This window comes from Carcharodon carcharias, chromosome 31, assembly GCF_017639515.1.
Source record: "Carcharodon carcharias isolate sCarCar2 chromosome 31, sCarCar2.pri, whole genome shotgun sequence".
NCBI classification, from domain to species: Eukaryota; Metazoa; Chordata; class Chondrichthyes; order Lamniformes; family Lamnidae; genus Carcharodon; species Carcharodon carcharias.
In genome coordinates this window covers 28,966,241-28,987,530 of record NC_054497.1, presented here as the reverse complement: position 1 = coordinate 28,987,530, position 21,290 = coordinate 28,966,241, and the positions used below count along the sequence as shown (strand labels likewise).

Sequence of the window (21,290 nt, the reverse complement as noted above, 5' to 3'; positions counted from 1 at the left end):
TGTATGACGCTATGGGGGTGGGGCGATGTGGTGTGTGACGCTATGAGGGCGGGGCGGTGAGATGAGTAGAGGGGTGTCCTGGATTGCCTCATTTGGAGGGTGTCCTGTGAATAGTGGTGGTCGATGCTGCAGTGGTTGAGCAGCCGCTGTGAGTGAAGCCAAAGCGGCCTCGAAGGACAGGGAAGCAGCCCCTCACCCCCCCCCCCCCCTCTTCCCCCGGTGCCATGGACACACCGCCTCACCCCGTCAAACTCTATGTGTACGACCTTTCCCGGGGGCTGGCCCGCCAGTTCAGTCCTCTCATGCTCGGTGAGTGAAGCAAAACCCTCCCTGGGGGAGTTTGGGTTGAGGCGGCAGGAGCTGCAAATCGAGACCGGGGATCGGGTAACCAAGACTAGGCCGCAACCATTAAAACTTAAAAAAAACCTAATAGTATAAAACATTTCATTTTTATTTTATATTTTTATCTATTTGTGCTGACTGACAAAGTTTGTATTTACGTTTCTGTGGGGATTTTTGGAAGAAGTGGCAAGTGAAAGATGAGTTGACAAAATTTGAAATTTGTTTTGAAATGTAACATGAGTTTAAATGGAATCTGAAATCTTTGTTTAATTACAGCATTTATGTCTTTGAAGTTGTTTCTACAACAGATGCCTGGTGATAAATAATTGATTGCACCTCTGTAGCTGGGAAAGAGATGGAATTTATTCCATGTATGAAGGGTAATATTCCCCTTCCTCTCTCTCACGCCCCCCAACCTCCAGCATTTTGTTTGCCCCATCAAAAGTCAAGAGGAAGGGAAGGTTAGCCAGCAGCAATCATTCAGTCACCCCAGCTACTGGGAACCACAGCACTTTTTGCTGAGGCTGTATTTGGATAATTGGGTCCATCCGTATCTGAAAAAGAAAAAGTCAGGCTAACATTTTGAGCAAAGAATCCTTGGCTGGGACTATTTTGTAGACTTCTGGACTTTTCTATTTTATGTCAGAATTGCAGGGTTCAGGATAAAAACCAGTAGCCTAATTGTCTTTCTTTTATAAAGCTGTGCACGAGGGAACAAAATCCTCCTGTGCCTGACCCCGAAATCCACTTTTATGTTACGTCCTGAGCTGAAACTGGAACGCTCTTTTGGAAATATAATGGTGCCTGGGGTCCCATGGCTATTCCAGGCAGGAAGGTGACTCGTGTGACTCATTTGCAATTTTATTGCCTGTGAGTTAGCAGCTGGCTTGTGTTTACAAAATAGACACAGTGTTCAGTAACAACATGAGAAAGAGGAGCTCTTGTTCTGACCACCATTGCTGCCTCCGCCTCTGACCATGAACCATCAAAAACAGCTTAATGGGTCTTTCATCTCCATTCTGTTTCTGGGATGATGTGTTTGAAATTGCTGTTGTCTAACAGTCTTTGTACTTCAAAATAAGTTGTCTGTAAAGTACTTTCAGATGTTTATGAAAGCAGTAATAAGGCAGCAAACAACAAAAAAACAAAAATAGCTGGAAAAACTCAGCAGGTTTGACAGCATCTGTGGAGAGGAGTACAGTTAACGTTTCGAGTCCATATGACTCTTCAACAGAACTAAGGAAAAATAGAAAAGAGGTGAAATATAAGCTGGTTTAAGGGGGGGTGGTGGGACAGGTAGAACTGGATAGAGGGCCAGTGATAGGTGGAGATTGCCAAAAGATGTCATAGACATAGCAATATGCTAATGGTGACGTTAAGGGTAGAAAGCAGAACAAGCAAGTTATAGCTAGCCCTAGAGGGGGTGGGGTGGGGGGAAGGGATTGAAATAGGCTAAAAGGTAGAGACAAAACAATGGATGGAAATACATTTAAAAATAATGGAAATAAGTGGGAAAAGAAAAATATATTTAAATTATTGGAAAAGGGGGGATCAGAAAGGGGGTGGGAATGGAGGAGTGAGTTCATGATCTAAAGTTGTTGAACTCAATATTCAGTCCGGAAGGCTGTAAAGTGCCTGGTTGGAAGATGAGGTGCTGTTCCTCCAGTTTGCGTTGAGCTTCACTGGAACGTTGCAACAGGGCAAGGACGGACATGTGGGCATTGGAGCAGGGTGCAGTGTTGAAATGGCAAGCGACAGGAAGGTCTGGGTCATGCTTGAGGACAGACCGAAGGTGTTCCGCAAAGCGATCACCCAGTCTGCGTTTGGTCTCTCCAATATAGAGGAAACCGCATTGGGAGCAACGAATGCTATAGACTAAATTGAGGGAAGTGCAAGTGAAATGCTGCTTCACTTGAAAGGAGTGTTTGGGTCCTTGGACAGTGAGGAGGGGGGAAGTAAAGGGGCAGGTGTTGCACCTTCTGTGGTTGCATGGGAAGGTGCTGTGGGAGTGGGTTGAGGTGTAGGGGATGATAGAGGAGTGAACCAGGGTGTCTCGGAGGGAACGATCCCTATGAAATGCTGCCAGGGGGTGTGAAGGGAAGATGTGTTTGGTGCTGGCATCATGCTGGAGTTGGAGGAAATGGCGGAGGATGATCCTTTGAATGCAGAGGCTGATGGGATGATAAGTGAGGACAAAGGGGGCCCTATCATGTTTCTGGGAGGGAGAAGAAGGTGTGAGGGCGGATGCGCGGGAGATGGGCCGGACACGGTTAAGGGCCCTGTCAACCACGGTGGGTGGAAAACCTCGGTTAAGGAAGAAGGAGGACATGTCAGAGGAACTGTTTTGGAAAGTGGCATCATTAGAACAGATGCGACGGAGGCGAAGGAACTGAGAGAATGGGATGGAGTCCTTACAAGAAGCAGGTTGTGAGAAGCTATAGTCAAGGTAGCTGTGGGAGTCGGTAGGCTTGTAATGAATAATGGTGGACAGTCTATCACCAGAACGAGCCTGTTTGTCTATCATGCCTGTGCCCTGCTCCTTGAAAGAGATGTTCCAAAGTCCTGATGCCCTTTTTTTTGAAGGCCCTCGAAAGCTATTATGGACGTTGTTTTCACCCTAATTGTCAGAAACCCTTCTATACACACAGGATGGTAGAAGTATGAAACTCATACAATTGATGTTTGATCAATCAAAGTCTGAGATTGGTAGATTTTTGTTCACCATTGGTATTAAGGGCAAAGGAGGGAACATGGAGTTGGTTCACAGATGATCTCATTGAAAGGTGGAACAGGCCTAAAGGGCCTCATTCTGTTGCTATGTTCGTAGACCATTCAACATTGCACTTTAAAAAAACTTCTTGACCTTTTCCTCCATTCTTCTGGTGGATTTGATATTTAAGTCCTCAAGTTACTGACTCAGAAAGCAGTGGCCTTTTGTACTATTTTGTTTTTCCTTCTTCCAAAGCTTCTGACTACTGTCATGGTGAATTGGCTATTGGCCTGCGTGCAAACTGGAACACCAAACACTGCGGCAAAATCCGTGGAGTATTCTCCCTGTTCCCCACAGGCATTAGGTCAGGAAAACAGGGCAGTAGCTAAAAAAGGTTGGAAATTCAGTGCAATGAAGCTCTAATCTCCCAATCACATTCTGTGGGCAAAAAAGTTTAAATAACTGAAAGGAACAGCAAGGTATGAATTTACATATCTTCTTCATTACAGTTTGTTGTGTTCTCTCCTCCATGTCCTGCCATTTTCAAATGAGATGGTGTCATAAGCAGGTGATCACTGAGTAATTGCAGCCAGGAGGTCTAACCCCAGGACTCAATTGACAGAAATTCAATACTTCCAGCAGCATTGTGTTTTTATATAGCACCATCAACATATCTGTAGCAAACACCCCAAGGTTTTTCACAGGAGTGCTATTTGGCAAAATTCGACACCAAGCCACAGAGATATTGGGACAAGTGAGGGAAAATTTGGTCAAAGATCTGGTTTTTAAGGAGTCTTTTAAAGGTGGAAAGAGAGGGAGAACTGGAGAGGTTTAGGAAAGAATTCCAGAGCTTGGGGCTGAAGCAACCGAAGGCATGGCCACCAATGGTGGTGCCATTAAAATTGGATGCATGCAAGAGGCCAGAATTGGAGGAGCACAGATATCCTTGGTTACAGAGCTGGAGGATTAAAGAGATGAGGAGGGCCAAGGTCATAGAGAGATTTGAAATGAAGGATGAGAATTTTAAAATCGAGGCATTACTGGACCTGAAAGCAGTGTAGGTCAATGGGCTTGGGGGTGCTGAGGAAGTGGAAATTTAGATAGGGGCAGCAAGAACTCAAGTTTAGAGGTTGCAGATTGAAAGGCCGGGAGGAGAGCATTGGTATAGTCAAGTTGATATGAAAGAAAAGAATGGATGAGGGTTTCAGCAGCTGATGAGCTGAGGATCAGACAGATGATTTTACCGAAGCTGGAAGTAGGTGGTATTGGAAATGGCGATGTTTTGGGGTCAGAAGCTCAGCTATCAAATAGGATAGCATTGCTACAAATGGTCTGATTAAGCCTCAAACAGTGACCAGGGAGTGAAGTGTGTGGAGGGGGCCGGAGACCATTGCTTCAGTAGGTTCAAGGGAAACTATTTCCCCAACTGGCGCACTCCAAAACACTAAAATGACAGCTGAGCCTTTGATAGGAAATAGGAGCAGGAGCAGATGATGGGGGTAGATGGTGGCACAGTGGTAATGTTGCTGGGCTAGTAATCCAGGCGAATGGTCTGGGGACATGGGTTCTAATCCAACCATGGCAGCTGGTGGAATTTAAATTTAGTTAATAAAATCTGGAATATGAAGCTCGTCTTAGGACTATGGTGACTATCAAGCTATTGCCAATCGTTGTAAGAACCCATCTGGTTCACTAATGCCCCTTTAAAGAAGGAAATCTGCCGGCCTTACCTGGTCTGTCCTACATGTGACTCCATACCCACAGCCATGTGGTTGACTCTTAAACACCCTCTGAAATGGCAGAGCAAGCCACTCAGTTTAAGGGCAATTAAGGATGGGCAACAAATGCTGGGCCTCAGCAGCTACGCCCACATCTCAAGTAGGCCATTTGGCCCGTCAAGCCTGTTCCACCATTCAACTAGATCATGGCTGGTCTTCCACCTCAGCGCCATTTTCCTGCACTATCCCCATACCCCTTGATATCTTTAATATTGAGGCATCTATCAATCTCTGTCTTGAATATACACAATGAATGAATTTCCACAGCCCTCTGAGTGAAGAAATTCCTCCTCTCAGCCCTAAATGAGACTGAGCCCTCTGGTTCTAGACCTTGACCCTCTCTCTCTCTCTCCCTGCCCCCCCGCCCCCGGTCAGGGGAAACAGCCTCTACCCTGTCAAGCCCTGTAAGAATTCTAAGGTTCAATTAATTCACTTCTCGTTCTTCTAAACTCTAGCGAACGTAGGTCCAGTCTCCTCAATCTTTCCCCTTTTAGGAATGAGAACAGGAAGTACATTTTCTGAAAGGGTTATGGAATTCTGGAAATGTGCCCAAAAGGGATGTGGATGCAAGGGAAACTGGAGATTTCAAGACTAAAGTGGATTTCTTTTTTTAGGTAAAGATATCAAAGGATAAGGAGCAAAGGCAGGAAAATATATTTGAGGTGTACATCAACCATAATCTAAGTGTTGGAACAGGCTTTTTATGCTTGTAGGACTGCCTCACAGCTCATCTGCTGCTGAAACCCTCAATTGTGCCTTTGTTACCATTATGTTCAGCTATTCCAATGCATTACTGGCTGGTCTCCTACATTCTACCCTCCATAGAAAACTCTGCTTCCCATGTCTTAACTCGCAGCAAGTACCATTCCCGTACCACCCCTGTGCCTGCTGACCTGCACTGACTTCCAGTCAAACAGCACCTCGCTTGGTAAAATTTTCACCCTTGTTTTCAAATCCCTCCGCTGATCACCTCTCCCTATCTCTGTAATCTCCTCCAGCCCCACAACCCTCCGAGATATCTGCGCTCCTCTAATCCTGGCTACTTGTGCATTCTAAATATAATCGCTTCACCATTGGCGGCCGTGCCTTCAGTTGCCTGGGCCCCAAGCTCTGGAATTCCCTTCCTAAACCTCTCCGCCTCTCTACCTCACTTTTCTCCTTTAAGGCACTCCTTAAAACCTACCTCTTTGACCAAGCTTTTTGTTACCTGACCTAATATTTCCTTATGCAGCTCAGCATCAGACTTTGTTTTATAATATTCCTGTGAAGCACCTTGGAAAGTTTCCTTTCGCTAAAGACATTACATAAATATAAATTGTTGCACATTGAATGGTCTCATTCCTTTGTGATCGGCGGGGGGGAGTGCATTGAAAGTACTGAAATGCAAGATCTAGGATTGAAGAAAAAAAAAAACTAGTTGCCTCAGTAACTGGGATGCAGCTTTTAAAGAGTGAGCCCAGAACCACAATCCCTACATGGCTCTGTATAATATGATTAATACAGGGTAATCACTTAGCTTATTTACCATGGTGATAGAGAGACCATGTTTCCAAGCCAACATGATTCTAGACTGATATGCCTTTTGAATGATGCTCTTGTAACTTTGCATTGCTGTGAGAACATATACTGAATCACAGGCCTGTTCTCCATTCGTACCCACCATGATACCATCACAGGTAAAAATAATACAAAACTCAATGAAAACAGACTCTCATGTCACCTGCATATGTTGGGTACGGTGGTGGATTGAACATATAAATGAACTTGTAATCCAGAGAGCATGGGTTTAAATCCCACTGTGACATGGGAGTTTGAGAATTTGAATTCTTTTTTTTTAAAAAAGCAATCGGTAAAAATGGCCATGAAACTCAGGTTGTCATTTAAAAACTCTGACCAGACCGCCGTCCTTAACTAGTCTCGTCAATATGTGACTCCAGTCCCACACCAATGTGATTGACTCCTAACTACTCTCTGCTATGCCACACGGACATATGAAAATTGCTACACAGCAGTTCAGGACGAAGGTGGTCCACCATCAGGGCAGCTAGAGGAGAGCCAAAAATTCTAACAGATGATGGAACTTGGAATCCAGATGACATCATCAAGTTCCCCCACCTTTTCTCCTCTGCCCCTACAGGCACCAACAGCTGCCAGTATTTCACACAAGGGGTCCTTGAGGTATAAAGTAGACAGTGAGCAGCAGCAGGCTGTTTAAATCAGGACACCCAGTGCCTGCTAACACTCACTGTCAAGTCTTTCAGGTGGAATGGATCCTCGCTCAGTGTATTGGGAGGGCAACTAAGGAGCCTGGACACCAGCGAGTGCCTGTGCCTTTAGAAAGGAGGAATTAAAGGAAACAACTGAGCAATATAGGGGGTAAAAAGCTGCTGACAAATGATCCCCCTCACCTCCAGCATCATTGCCTCTTCAGTTGTGTGTCTCTAATTAGGCCTAGACCCTGTTCCGTTCTCTCTCCAAGTATCACCCTACACTCTCCCTTCCAGCCACCTCATAAACTTGCTGTGCTGAAACGAAATCACTTGGACAATCTACTCTCTTCCAGGATTTCAGTTCTCTACAATTCTTTGCCTGTCTAGATTTTCTCTCCCTTTCAATCTTTAAGCTTTCAAGATCCAAATCACGTGCTTCCTGATTTATAGAATCACATTGTTACAGTGCAGGAGGCTATTCATCCCATCGTGTTGGCACCAGCTCTCCGAATGAACAGTTGACCTAGTGCCATTCCTCACCTCTCCCCATAACCCTGCACATTCTTCCTTTTCAAATAACAGTCTAATTTTCTTTTGAATGTTTCAATTGAACCTGCCTCCAGCACACTCTCGGGCCTTAACCACTCGTTACATGAAAAAGTTTTACTTGTGTCGCTTTTGCACCTTTTACTGATTACTTTAAATCTGTGCCGTCTCCAACACTCTCCCACGTGTTTCAGTCTTGGTCTCCTATGCAATGACCATGGCTCTTCAGAGTGAAAAGTAATCCTGACATCTGTATCTGAGAGTTAAGGATCCAGCCTGCTAATTCTATTCATCCCACCTCCTGTTTAGACACTCATCTCTTTTTTTCCTTCTTTTTAAACAGGAAAACAGCTTGAAGGAATATGGTGAGTTAATCTGTGAATTTTCAAAGCAAGTATTGGCCTTTGGCAATCAAAGGGCTTGTATATAAGTATGTATTAACATATGTGTGTCTGTCTATTTTAATGATTAATACGTATTTGTATTTGTCCCTCCTTCAGGCATACTGCAATTGTTGTCAATGGGGAGGAGTTCTTCTATGGGTCCAGTGGAATTGCTAACTGTCAGCCCGTGAGTGCTCTCCTTACATCTCCTATATGTTTATCTACGTGCACCTGTCCTATTCTTCGGCCGATTTCATGTTTGTGCATCAACCCGCCCCTTCACAACCCTCAGTGGGGCTAATGCGGCAGACCACTAGCTAACTCAGCAGTTAGTTTTGAACAAAATTCTCCCCCTGTCCACGGGGGCAGTCAGGGAGACCCAGGCCCACTAATTCTGCAGAATATAACTGACTCTTGCCTTCCGTATATATGTGACCACCTTGTTTTCCAGAATCCATTAAGTGCTATCTTGAAGAAGTTAAGAACGTAGTCTTCACTCCCTCTTCTGGAATCCTACTTGACTGGTTGATCACCCTTGTAGGGAACAAAATAAAGCTTCCTGCTGGGTGGCCATCCTCAGCCAGTATCTGAGTTTGTAGAGCTTGCCCAAAATTCCTCCAAACTCAACCACCACAAAAACAATATCTCCTGGCACATTGTCCATGCTTTTAATAATCCCGTTGCGATCAAGTTCAAACTCTGAGGGTGCTGTACAATGATCTAGTACAGAATCCTGCTCATTTTCTTCTCCCTGACTTAGGGATACTAAAACACCATAAGACATAGGAGCAGAAATTAGGCCATTCGACCCATCGAGTCTGCTGCGCCATTCAATCATGGCTGATAAGTTTCTCAACCCCATTCTCCCGCCTTCTCCCCGTAACCTTTGATCCCCTTACCAATCAAGAACCTATCTATCTCGGTCTTAAATATACTCGATGACCTGGCCTCCACAGCCTTCTGTGGCAATGAATTCCATAGATTCACCACTCTCTGGCTAAAGAAGTTTTTCCTCATCTCTGTTCCCTTTACTCTGAGGCTGTGCCCTCGGGTCCTAGTCTCTCCTATTAATGGAAACATCTTCCCCATGTCCACTCTATCCAGACCTTTCAGTATTCTGTAAGTTTCAATCAGATCCCCCCTCATCCTTCTAAACTCCATCGAGTATAGACCCAGAGTCCTCAAACGTTCCTCATATGTTAAGCCTTTCATTCCTGGGATCGTTCTCGTAAACCTCCTCTGGACCCTCTCCAGGGCCAGAACGTCCTTCCTGAGGTACGGGGCCCAAATTGCTCACAATATTCTAAATGTGGTCTGACTAGAGCCTTATAAAGCCTCAGCAGCACATCCCTGCTTTTATATTCTAGTCCTCTTGAAATAAATGCCAACATTGCATTTGCCTTCCTAACTACCGACTCAACCTGCAAGTTAACCTTAAGAGAATCCTGGACTAGGACTCCCAAGTCCCTTTGCACTCCAGATTTCTGAATTCTCTCCCCATTTAGAAAATAGTCTATGCCTCTATTCTTCCTACCAAAGTGCATGACCTCACGCTTCCCCACGTTATATTCCATCTGCCGCTTCTTTGCCCATTCTCCTAACCTGTCCAAATCCTTCTGCAGCCTCCCCGCCTCCTCAATACTACCTGTTCCTCCACCTATCTTTGTATCATCTGCAAACTTAGCCAGGATGCCCTCAGTTCCTTCATCTAGATCATTAATGTATAACGTGAAAAGTTGTGGTCCCAACACTGACCCCTGCAGAACTCCACTAGTCACCGGCCGCCATCCTGAGAAGGACCCCCTTATCCCCACTCTCTGCCTCCTGCCAGACAGCCAATCTTCTATCCATGCTAGTACCTTGCCTCTAACACCATGGGCTCTTATCTTACTGAGCAGCCTCCTGTGCGGCACCTTGTCAAAGGCCTTCTGGAAGTCCAAGTAGATAATATCCATTGGCTCTCCTTTGTCTAACCTACTCGTTACCTCCTCAAAGAATTCTAACAGATTTGTCAGGCATGACCTCCCCTTGATGAAACCATGCTTACTTTGCCCTATTTTATCATGCACTTCCAAGTATTCTGATATCTGATCCTTAATAATGGACTCTAAAATCTTATCAACGACCATTGTCAGGCTAATCGGCCTGTAATTTCCCGTCTTTTGCCTCACTCCCTTCTTAAACAGGGGGTTACATTAGTGATTTTCCAGTCCTCTGGGACCCTCCCTGACTCCGGTGATTCCTGAAAGATCACCACTAACGCCTCCTCTATCTCTTCAGCTATCTCCTTCAGAACTCTGGGGTGTAATCCATCTGGTCCAAGTGATTTATCCACCTTCAGGCCTTTCAGTTTTCCTAGCACCTTCTCCTTGGTAATGGCCACCATACTCACCTCTGCCCCCCCGACTCTCTTGAACTTTGGGGATGTTACTCGTGTCTTCCACCGTGAAGACTGACACAAAGTACCTATTCAGTTCCTCTGCCATTTCTTTGTTCTCCACTACTACTTCTCCAGCGTCATTCTCCAGAGCCCAATGTCCACTTTTGCCTCTCTCTTACCCTTTATATACCTAAAAAAACTCTTGCAATCTTCTTTTATATTACTGGCTAGTTTACCCTCATGTTTAATCTTCTCCCTCCTTATTTCTTCTTCAGTTGTCCTCTGTTGGGATTTGTAGGCTTCCCCATTCCCTGGTTTCCCACTGCTCTTTGCCGCATTGTATGCTTTCTCTTTAGCTTTTATGCTATCCCTGACTTCCCTTGTCAGCCATGGTTGTCTCGTCCTCCCTTTAGTATGCTTCTTCCTAGGGATGAATTTTTGCTGTGTCTCCCAAATTACTCCCAGAAACTCCTGCCATTGCTGTTCCACTGTCTTTCCTGCTAGGCTCATCTCCCAGTCAATTCTGGCCAGCTCCTCCCTCAAGCCTCTGTAGTTGCCTTTATTCAACTGTAATACCGTTACATCTGATTACAGCTTTTTCCTCTCAAATTGCAGGGTAAATTCTATCATATTATGGTCACTTCCTCCTAAGGGTTCCTTCACCTTAAGCTCCCTTATCAAATCTGCCTCATTACACATCACTAAATCTAGAATTACCTGTTCCCTAGTGGGCTCCACCACAAGCTGCTCCAAAAAGCCATCTCGTAGACATTCTACAAATTCCTTTTCTTGGGATCCACTACCAACCTGATTTTCCCAGTCTACCAACATATTGAAATCCCCCATGATCACTGTAACCTTGCCTTTCTTACACGCCTTTTCTTTCTCCTGGTGTATCTTGTGCCCCACATCCTGACTACTGTTCGGAAGCCTGTACATAACTCCCATTATGATTTTTTTTATCTTTGCGGTTCCTCAACTCTACCCACACAGATTCTACATCATCTGACCCTACGTCATTTCTTACTAACAAAGCAACCCCACCCCCTCTGCCAACCTGCCTATCTTTTCGATAGGATGTATATCCTTGGATATTTAGCTCCCAGTCCTGATCCCCTTGTAGCCATGTCTCCGTAATGCCCATCACATCATACCTGCCAATTTCAATCTGCGCCACAAGCTCATTTACCTTATTTCGTATACTGCATGCATTCAGATACAACACCTTCAGTCCTGTATTTCCCATCCCCTTTCTCATTGTCGTCCCTTTATCAGATGTGCTTGAAGTTAGATTCCTAGCCCTTTCCAAACACTCTGTCCTATTTTGTGTTCTGGAGACTTTAATAGCCTCTCCTGGGCTCTCCTTTCTTTTCAGTTTTTTCATAATTTTCCATGAAGTTGAATCCACCCCCCACACACTAACCTGCTGCTTTGTTTCCCATTAGTCATACTCCTTGGAGTTTTACCCTTCCCTCCCCCCCCACCACTTTCTAGTTTAAAGTCCTGTTGATACTGAAGCTAATTAAGTTATCATGGCAGCTGAGATATATGGGGAGTTAATATTTTACCAGTGATCGATATAATGTCGTCTTCTTCACTCACATTACTGCTTGGCATTTGGTTACTATCCTGATAGATTACCCTCCAGTCAGAGATAATTTTAAGTCTTAACCCCAGGAATGTAGAGTTATTCTTGTGTCGGGCAATCTCTCCCAAACAACTGAGAATGATGATGTATGTGGGAGCGATAAGAGAATTATACACCATAAATTCAGTTGTGTTGTAATGATGAAGCACACTTAGCACAGCGTCTGCATGGTATTGGGTCCAAATGGCCATCTTATGTGCTATAATGTCCTCTGTTCCCTTTTTTCTGGTTCCCAGGGAGGGACTTTACTTGGGCCGCCTGACTCTGTCATTGATCTTGGGACCACCGAAGTGACTGAGGAGTTAATCATGGAGTATTTATCATCTCTGGGAGAATCGGCCTTCAGGTTAGTTACTCTTTGCTCCATGTGCTTTGAGTGGACCTGCTTTGATGGGTTGCCCTGAATCAAATGCAGGAATACCCCATGGTTTTAGGTTCACTGGCAGTCATAAGCATTGGTAGCATTTCCATCTATATAATATATTCAATCTTAACTACTGTGCATACATCTTGTCCAGGCACTTGTGTTATAAATGACCACATTTATTTCAGGAAGTACCAATGCAAACTTCTCACTTTGCAATTACATCTTCCTGCCTGTGGAGGCAGTGCTGCGTCACAGGAGAGCTGTTTACAAAAAAGAAGATTCCTGTTTGGAAGCTGCTGACGCTCACAGTAGGGATGGTTCCCTAAGTGTCACCGGAATTACTTCAGTTAAAAGCAAAATATTGCGGATGCTGGAAATCTGAAACAGAAACGAAAATTTCTGGGAAAGCTCAGCAGGTCTGACAGCATCTGTGAAGAGGAAGACAAGAGTTAACGTTTCGAGTCCGTATGACTCTTCATTAGAAGTAAAATGTTCTTACCTTGTTCAGTCTGTATTACTGCGTGGAATAGGTGGGCTCTTCCATGGGGATGGAAGTTGTAACCTCACAGGTTTGCTGAATAGTAAACGTTAAGATTTTATCTCAACTCCATCCACCCACCTTGGCTCTGTAACCCTCAGTACTGTTGCCTAACAAAAATCTACTCATCTCAGGTTTTGAAATCTTTAATTGACACCCATCACCCCCTTGTTCTGGACTCTTGACACCTGGGGAAATAGTTTTTCTCCATCTCCCCTAGCAACTCCTTTAAGCATCTTAAGCACTTCAATCACTTCTATATTCAAGAGAATACAAGTTGAGTTTATTCAGCCTGTCTTCTGTTTAATCCTATTAATTTAGGATTATCCTGTCAACCCTTCACCCCGCCAGGCCAATATAGCCTTCCTGATGTGTGGCTCCTAGAACTGAGTGTAGTATCCAATTGGGTCTAACCAGAGCTTATTGTAATTGTAACACAATTTCAACCTTTATATTCCATACCTCCTAAGATAAGGCGAAGAATTCGTCACCCTTTTAAAATATTTTTTGTGATTGTCCACTAGTTTTTTGCTATGAAAGGAAGGATGAAGAAAGGCCAGCAGTTCCATCGAGCCCACCTCGTTCAGACACGATGTGGCCACAAACACTACACCCCTGTCCACCGTAAATCTCTCAATCTCCTGGGAGAGGGATAAAAAGCCAAAGGAGGAAAATAGGCCGAATTCAGTTCAGGAAAAACTGAAATTTTTCTTTTTCTCCTCTCCTCTCTCTATCTCTCTCTCTCTCTCTCTCCTCTCTCTCTCTCTCTCTCTCTCTCCTCTCTCTCCTCTCTCTCTCTCCTCCTCCCCTCCCCTCCCCGCCCCCAACCACCCCAAGGCAATCAAAGTTCCAAGAGACCCCTGCAATTTTAACCGTAATCTAGGGCAAGCTTCCCTTAATAGCGGACATAGTAATATATTAGAAAGTTATAAGTTCTCAAGAACTGATTTCTTTTAATGGACTACAGGGAATTCATTCTTACCTCATGTTTCAGTAATCTATTCCAGAGTATGATGACTGGAAATTATAAGCTTTTCTAATGTTTAACCTAACTCTTTGCCTATTGATTTTACTCCCATTAATGCATGTGCCCCCTGCCCCCCATCCCAGTCTTGCATCACTATCTATCTTAAATATCCAATTGAGCAGAACAGAATCTTAGAACATCATCATTTTAAAAACTTCAATTATATCTGACCACAGATTGTGGTTTCTCAAGAAAATAGATCCAACTTGTGGAGCCGATTCTAATAGCTATGAGCCCTGAAACTTCGTATCATTTTGGCTGCCTTTAATTTCCTGTTGGGAACAAAACTGGGATAAAATGTGACCATGTCAAAGATTTATACAGCTTAAATGTGGTGCCTTTAGTTTTATATTGCATTATACTAGCAATCCAATGAGGTGCAAGTGGAATCTGTGTCCTCCGTTCTCTGGTACAACGTAGGTGGAATCTTTAACCCTAGGCCTGTATCCTCAGTAGTCCATGCTGGGGGGTGAATGTTCATGCAACCATGCCTCTGTAATGTCTGTTGTAACGTACCCATTTATTTCAGTTCACGCTATCAATTCATCCATCTAATGAATGCAGATAGATAAAGAGCCTTTAATGAACCCTTTTGCTATTTTTCCCTACTCTGACCCTATTTACCAGTGTAATCTTATGTTTGTGTAAGCAGATCCTTTTTATATTATGGCAACCAGAACTGCACACAGTACATTTAAGCATGGTCTAATCAAGGTTTGACACAGGTTTAGCATAATTTCCCTACTTTTCAATTCTATCCGTCTAGAAATAAAACCTTGTGCTTGGTTTTGTTTTATTTCTTTGGCCATTCTAACCTGTGGTGCAACGTTTGGTGATTGATGTATTTACATTCTGAAATCCCTCTATTCCTCTACCCCACACAGACTCTCATCTTACAAATAGTAAGTGTCCTTCACTATATGGGATACAGGGTAATTTGATAAGGTGGTTGCAAAATTGGCTTAGTTGTAGGAGGCAGAGGGTGATGACAGAAGGATGCTTTAGTGACTGGAAGCCAGTGTCCAGTGGTATACCACAGGGATCTGTGCTGGGTCCCTATTGTCATTTATATAAACAACATAGATGACTATGTGGGGAATAGGATTAGTAAGTTTGTGGATGACACAAAGATTGGCCGGGTGGTTAACAGTGAGGTTGAGTGTCTTGGGCTGTGTAGACAGGATGGTCAAATGGGCAGATAAGTGGATGGAATTTAATCTTGAAAAGTGTGAGGAAGGAGTAATTTGACAAGGAAGTATTCAATGAACGGCATGACACTAGGAAGTCCTGAGGAACAAAGGGACCTTGGCGTGTGTGTCCATAGACCTCTGAAGGCAGAGGGGCATGTTAGTGGGGTGGTGAAAAAGGCATATGGAACACTTGGCTTTATCAATCGAGGCATAGATTACAAAAGTAGGGAGGTCATGTTGAAGTTGTATAGAACCCTGGTGAGGCCACAACTGGAGTTCTATGTGCAGTTCTGGTCACCACATTATAGGAAGTATGTGATTGCACTGGAGGGGGTGCAGAGGAGATTCACCAGGATGTTGCCTGGGATGAAACATTTAATTAATTAAAAGAGGTTGGATCGACTTGGATTGTTTTCGTTGGAGCAGAGAAGACTGAGGGGTGACCTGATCGAGGTGTACAAAATTGAGGGGCATGGACAGGGTGGATAGGGAGCAGCTGTTCCCCTTAGTTGAAGGGTCAGTCATGAGGGGACATAAGTTCAAGGTGAGGGGCAGGAGGTTTAGGGGAGATGTGAGGAAAAACTTTTTTACCCAGAGGATGGTGATGGTCTGGAATGCTCTGCCTGGGAGGGTGGTGGAGACGGGTTGCCTCACATCCTTTAAAAAGTCCCTGGATGAGCACTTGGCACGTCATAACATTCAAGGCTATGGGCCAAGTGCTGGTAAATGGGATTAGGTAGGTAGGTCAGGTGTTTCTCATGTGTTGGTGCAGACTCAATGGGCTGAAGGGCCTCTTCTGCACTGTGATTCCAAAATGTACTGCCTCACAATTACCTGTGTTGAAATTCATTTGTCAATTATTTGTCCGCTCTGCAAGTTGAATGTCCTCCAGTAATTTGTTGCAGTTCTCCTTGAGTATTGACTATCTCGCACCGCAATTTGGTGACATCCTCAAATGTAACTTGTGTTTTTGTTTCCAAAGTTGAAATTGTTAATATAAATTCTGAACAGCACCGATCCTTGTGGAACACTACTTTTCACCTTATGCCACTCTGAAAAACCACCCTTCACTCCCACTCTGTTTTCTGTCTTGAAGCCAGCTAGCAATCCATTCTGCTACTTATCCCCTGATTCTGCATTTTCTGGCCTTATTCCTTAGTTTATTGAGATAAATTACAACTACGGTATTACCCTTATCTACTGTCTTCCCATATTAATCTCCCCAAACTGCATCACTTCACACACCTCAGCAATGAGCTCCATGTGCCATGTTTCTGCCTGTTTCACCAGTTTGTCCAGGTCATCCTGAAGCCAAAACTCTGGTTTCAGTGTTGCGTGAAGGATAAATGTTGGTATGCCCACTGGGAGGACACTTTTGCTCTTTGAATAAGTGCTGTTGGATCTTTGCATTCACCCGGCAGACCGGGCTAGATTATGTTACCAATTCTATGCCTTGTTCTCATTCAGGCCATGGAGATTTAATTACCTTTTCGCTAATATTTGGGTAACCATATTGATGTACGTAATGAGCAGTGTGAAACAAACTCAAAATTGGTTGTTTAAAGTAGGTAAATGTTAATCAAGTTACTGTTCTCTCCTGAAACCACTGTTTTGTGCTGGAGCAGAGTTTATGTTGAGACCTCCACAGCTAAGATCAGTTACTTGGACATTGAACCTGCCTTGAGAGGGTGCAGCAAGGATGTACGAGAATTGCTGCAGGGATGAAGGCGTTCAGTTGCGTGGATAAATTGGAGAAGTTGGAGTTCTTCTCCTTGGAGCCAAGAAGGTTGAGAGAAGATTTGATAGAGGTGGACAAAATCGTGAGGGGTCCAGACATTGTTAATGGAGAGAAACTGGTTCTCGATTCTTCCACCAATGGGGACAAAGAGCACTGATTTAAGGTGATAGCAGAAGAACCTGAGGTGACATGAGGAAAATACTTTTTTTACACAGTGAATGGTTAAGATCTGGATTGCACTGCTGGAGGATCTGTGATAGCAGATTCAATCGTGGCTTTCAAAAGAGAATTGGATAAGCACTTGAAGAGAGAAATGTGCTTGGCAGTGAGACAAGGGTTTTGGAGGAGGAGTAAATAAATTGGTCGTGTAAGAGCCTGCACAGCTGATAGAATGATTAGGAGGCTATTGGGCCTTTGTTTCTTTGGAATTGCTCACTTTATCCTTTTGTTACAGGGGAGAGTGCTACAAGCTCTTTGAACATAACTGCAATACGTTCAGTAATGAAGTTTCCCAGTTCCTCACTGGGAAGAAGATTCCATCCTACATCACTGACCTGCCTTCTGAGGTCTTATCAACGTGAGTACTGTTGCCCTTGAGGTTTTTGTCTCTTTTTTGAATGCATTGACCCATGTTGGGGTACTGCAGGAGTTTCTGAAGTCTCAGTGGGTAAAAGCAGCATGTAACTGATCCATGCCCACCGAAGATTCCAGATTTGATCTGTAGTCTATGCTCTTAATTCCCTATCATTAACCTTAATGGGTGAGGGAAGGACAACCAGCCAGGTTTCCCAATCCCAGCAGGAAGCTGTGTACCTGCATATGCACGAGGGAAGAAACAAGATCATCCTCCATGGGCGAGTGGCCTGGCAGCATCCACTGCACTCCGACTTGGCCCAGGAACCAGAGAGCTACCAGTAATCTCACAACCCAGACCCCAGCAAGGAGCCTTAAGATTGGAAGGGCAAAAATGGGCACCTTTCTTCATTAATGACTAACTTCTTTGTTCCTGTCCTTTTTGTTTCTGTCAGCCCTTTCGGCCAACTCATTAAACCAATCCTGGATTCGGTTCAGATACAGCCAGTGGGAGGAAGCAGCTTCAATGAACAGAATCCGAGCTAGTAGAAGCGAACCTGGGAGCTGCTGACTGTGAAGACTTGTACAGTGACAGGCCTCTCAGAACTATACAGTGATTTTCAAAAAAAAAGTGAAGATTTCCCTTCAAGTATCTTTCATCTCGTATCTAACTTAACATAGAACATTGAAAAGTGGTAGAAATGCTTTTTTAAAATCTATTTGAAATGTGCACCTAATACAAAAATACTGAACTCTACAGTGCAATACATCAGGTTATCATGCTCCCTCATCAGCTGTCTTTGAACTATACCAAGAGGCAGTCTTGAGAGATTGAATACTTTATAATGTATTTATTCCTCCCACACTGACAACTCCAAAGTAGGCCACCAGCATGGAAATCTGTGTTCACCCACTGTCGTGCCAGCATCGTTGCCAATGTATTGGCCAATGCAAGGGGGTAATGTTTCCAGTTTTGTCGCTGAGTTTATTTGGTATAGCTGTGTTGCATATGAGAGGGAAAAATATACTTCAGGCACTATGCCTTGATGTCTTATTTGCTCACTTCAAATTGCTGCCCATCTAAACCTTAATTCTCTCCGGAATCCACCCATGTTCAGATGGAAATCAGTTTTTTTGTTTGCACCGTTCAGGCAGGGGAATTTCCCTCGTTCAGTCCTTGCTGTGCTGTAGCCGGCACCACCTTCTGTATGTCTTTTCTCCTGGTACTTGGCAGTTAACTTCTGTGCTTTAAGCCTCTGCACACTTCCTAGGTACTGCACTCTGTTCATAGCACAATCCCTGCACTGTCCTTGTGACTATCAGCACTTGGCTACAACTGCAGGAGGAGTTGAGCCCTTTCCTTTTTCTGCCTTTCACCTGATCAATGTAGAAAGCGTTTGCGTATTGTTAAAACATACTGGCCTGAGGGTGGAGCCAAACGAGGTCTCCCAGTTTCAAACTACTTTAGTCTCAAAGCACTCACTTTGTTTCTTTCCTCGGGTTGTTGTCCCCTTGTCCCTCCTGCCCAGGCTATGATGCCGGAGGATGGCTTCACTAGGACACAGAAACCTTTGCTTGCCAGCAGGCCACTCATTGGAATGATGAGTGCTGGCAGTCTTTTTGAATTTGGAGCCCTCGTTGTCAGGCATGAACCTATTTTCACCAGGTATCCCTGTATACATATTTCCCCACACCATTACTGGCTAGCAGTCAGGAGCAGTGTATCGAGCTGTTCACATCCCCTAACCCAAAAGGTTGTATCTCTTCCTTTACACCCACCCCATTTGAGACCAGCTAATTAACAAGCTAGAGAGTGAACCTGCACTTCCCTGTGCAATTCAGTATTGGCCATCCCTACTGTAAAAAAGCAGACCAGAGGCCATCTCAGGAGTCACTGAGCAGACCAACAAGCTCCCAAGGTTCAAAACTCACCCGGGCCTGTTGAGTTTTTCCCAGGCAGCAGTATGAGGAGTTACAGCATGTAGCCACATCCAGTTCAGTGTTGTCCAACATGTTAGCCACCAGCGAATTGGGAATCCAGATGTGGAAAATTGCATTCCTGATTGGTAAAACAAAAAAATGAACAATATACATTGTTCTAGGGTGTGAGATCTCAGTGCTCCCATTTGCATGGGGTGTGCATGTGAACTTTTAACCTTTTTGGGCATTTGTTGTTGAAATAGCACGCAGGTGTTTTTTTATTATGCTTCCTTGGTTGCTGAATGGTGGCAGATGTTTGTGACGTAAATACATTTGTATGAAGTGCAATTACCTGTATTTTTTGTAGTGTATGCAAGTTGTTTATTTGACTAACAATAGTATGTGACCAAAATGGCATTGCTATAGCCACACCCTGTAGCTAGGTAGCAATTTCTATTGGACAACCCTGGTCCAGATGCTGAAGATCTTACTCTCGCTCTCGCATGCACTCTCTGTATGTAGAGTCCTCGTTCTCCGAGGGTTGCTAATCATGGCTCAGTGATACCATGATATCACAATGGGGCAAGTAGAAGAGCCAGGCACCAAGAACTACCTCAGCTAGTACAGAGATTGAATCCTCACTGTTGGTGTTATTGAGCATTGTGTGCAAGCCAGCCAAACTAATCAGCCCTACTCCCAAAGACCTTGCTGGACTGATAATACTTTTTGTGAAACTAATTTTGTCCCTCAGCTTGAAGGTCTGCTCTTCCATTTCCTAACAATTTCAGCTCAATTTCCCAGAGCCAGGCAGGACCAGTTACAATACCAGCTGCAAAGAGTCAAATCCACCCCAATTGCCCTAGCTCCAGGCAATGAATTTGTAAAATTTGGGTTGGCTGAATTGATTAGTGCACTAACAAGTTAGCTATAAGATTCCTGTGCTGCTGGGTATGGCACTGTGCTGGTGCTATATTGTGGGATTTGGGATATGGTTTGAACCCTAAACCTGTTTGGTTGGGGTAACTATACCCAAGTTGGATACCTTTGACATGTAGAATCATGTGCAGAATAATAACTTCAATATTCCCATGCCAGGGATGAATTGTCCTGAGCTTCAGCCCTCTGGAAAAACTTCTCTCCAGCCTAAATCTCAGTAAAACCTCAAAATGCAGCTTGGGTTTATTATAGTCTAATTAGTTGTTTGGTAGTACAAAACTTGAGTAATGCTGAAAAAAGAAACATTTTTTGTCTTCCCCCCCCCCCCCCCCCCCCCCCCCCCAAACAATGTTTGGCAGTTAACTGTAAGTCACTGTCAACTGGTGCAATCTCCATGGCAACACCTCTACCAATTAAGTCCACTTACCAACCAATCAACACTGTCTTCTCAGGCGTTATATGTTGTTTCCCCTGACATTGGTATTTTCTCGCGAATTGTCCTGTTGAATGCAAGACAAAAGCTTCAACAAAAAAGTCTCTCTTTTTCAGAAATATAGTCTAAATATACTTTTTAAAAATTCTTTTTGGAAAAAAAAAAAGTTCTATAGTTTTGTGTAGATTGATTGAGCTGACTGACTGGGACTTCAAACTAAGTTTAATATTGGAGAGTGACATTCCTTCTTGAAATAATTTTCTCCCTTGTCCCCTCCAGTCTCCCTGTTGCACTCCTAGGGGCTGATGTACTCCCAAATCCTAAAACTAATTGCAAACAGTTGGCTTTGGGTACGAGAACAAAAATAGAGTGCAGTGCTGAAATCTCCTGGTGACTTTTTTGTTGATATTTTCACCCTGTGTTGCCACGATAACTGCAATCTCCAAAGCAAATCGAATCACCCAGTTTTCATTTTGTTTCTCCGCGCTGCAGGTTTGGCCAATCAGAATGGGAATTACCTGACTTGTCCAAATACTGAAACGTGATGGCTGGGTGGGGGTTCCCGGAGGTA

General features: G+C 44.1%; 1 protein-coding gene across 1 annotated transcript; it reads left to right on the top strand.

Moving 5' to 3' along the window:
- Positions 1-70: 70 nt before the first annotated feature.
- On the top strand, positions 71-20,610 carry LOC121271829 (desumoylating isopeptidase 1-like). The gene is made up of 6 exons (XM_041178126.1): positions 71-309; positions 7,930-7,951; positions 8,087-8,156; positions 12,234-12,343; positions 17,312-17,434; positions 17,886-20,610. The coding sequence occupies exons 1-6, from the start codon at positions 225-227 to the stop codon at positions 17,974-17,976; spliced, it is 501 nt and encodes a 166-aa protein (XP_041034060.1). The 5' UTR covers positions 71-224; the 3' UTR covers positions 17,977-20,610.
- Positions 20,611-21,290: the final 680 nt, after the last annotated feature.

What these genes read in the sequence shown, in the direction of transcription:
- LOC121271829 (XM_041178126.1), top strand. Translation starts at nt 225, where the DNA reads ATGGACACACCGCCTCACCCCGTCAAACTCTATGTGTACGACCTTTCC. An exon ending in AAACAGCTTGAAGGAATATG is followed by an intron (nt 7,952 to 8,086) that starts GTGAGTTAATCT and finishes TCCCTCCTTCAG; the next exon opens with GCATACTGCAATTGTTGTCA. An exon ending in GAATTGCTAACTGTCAGCCC is followed by an intron (nt 8,157 to 12,233) that starts GTGAGTGCTCTC and finishes TCTGGTTCCCAG; the next exon opens with GGAGGGACTTTACTTGGGCC.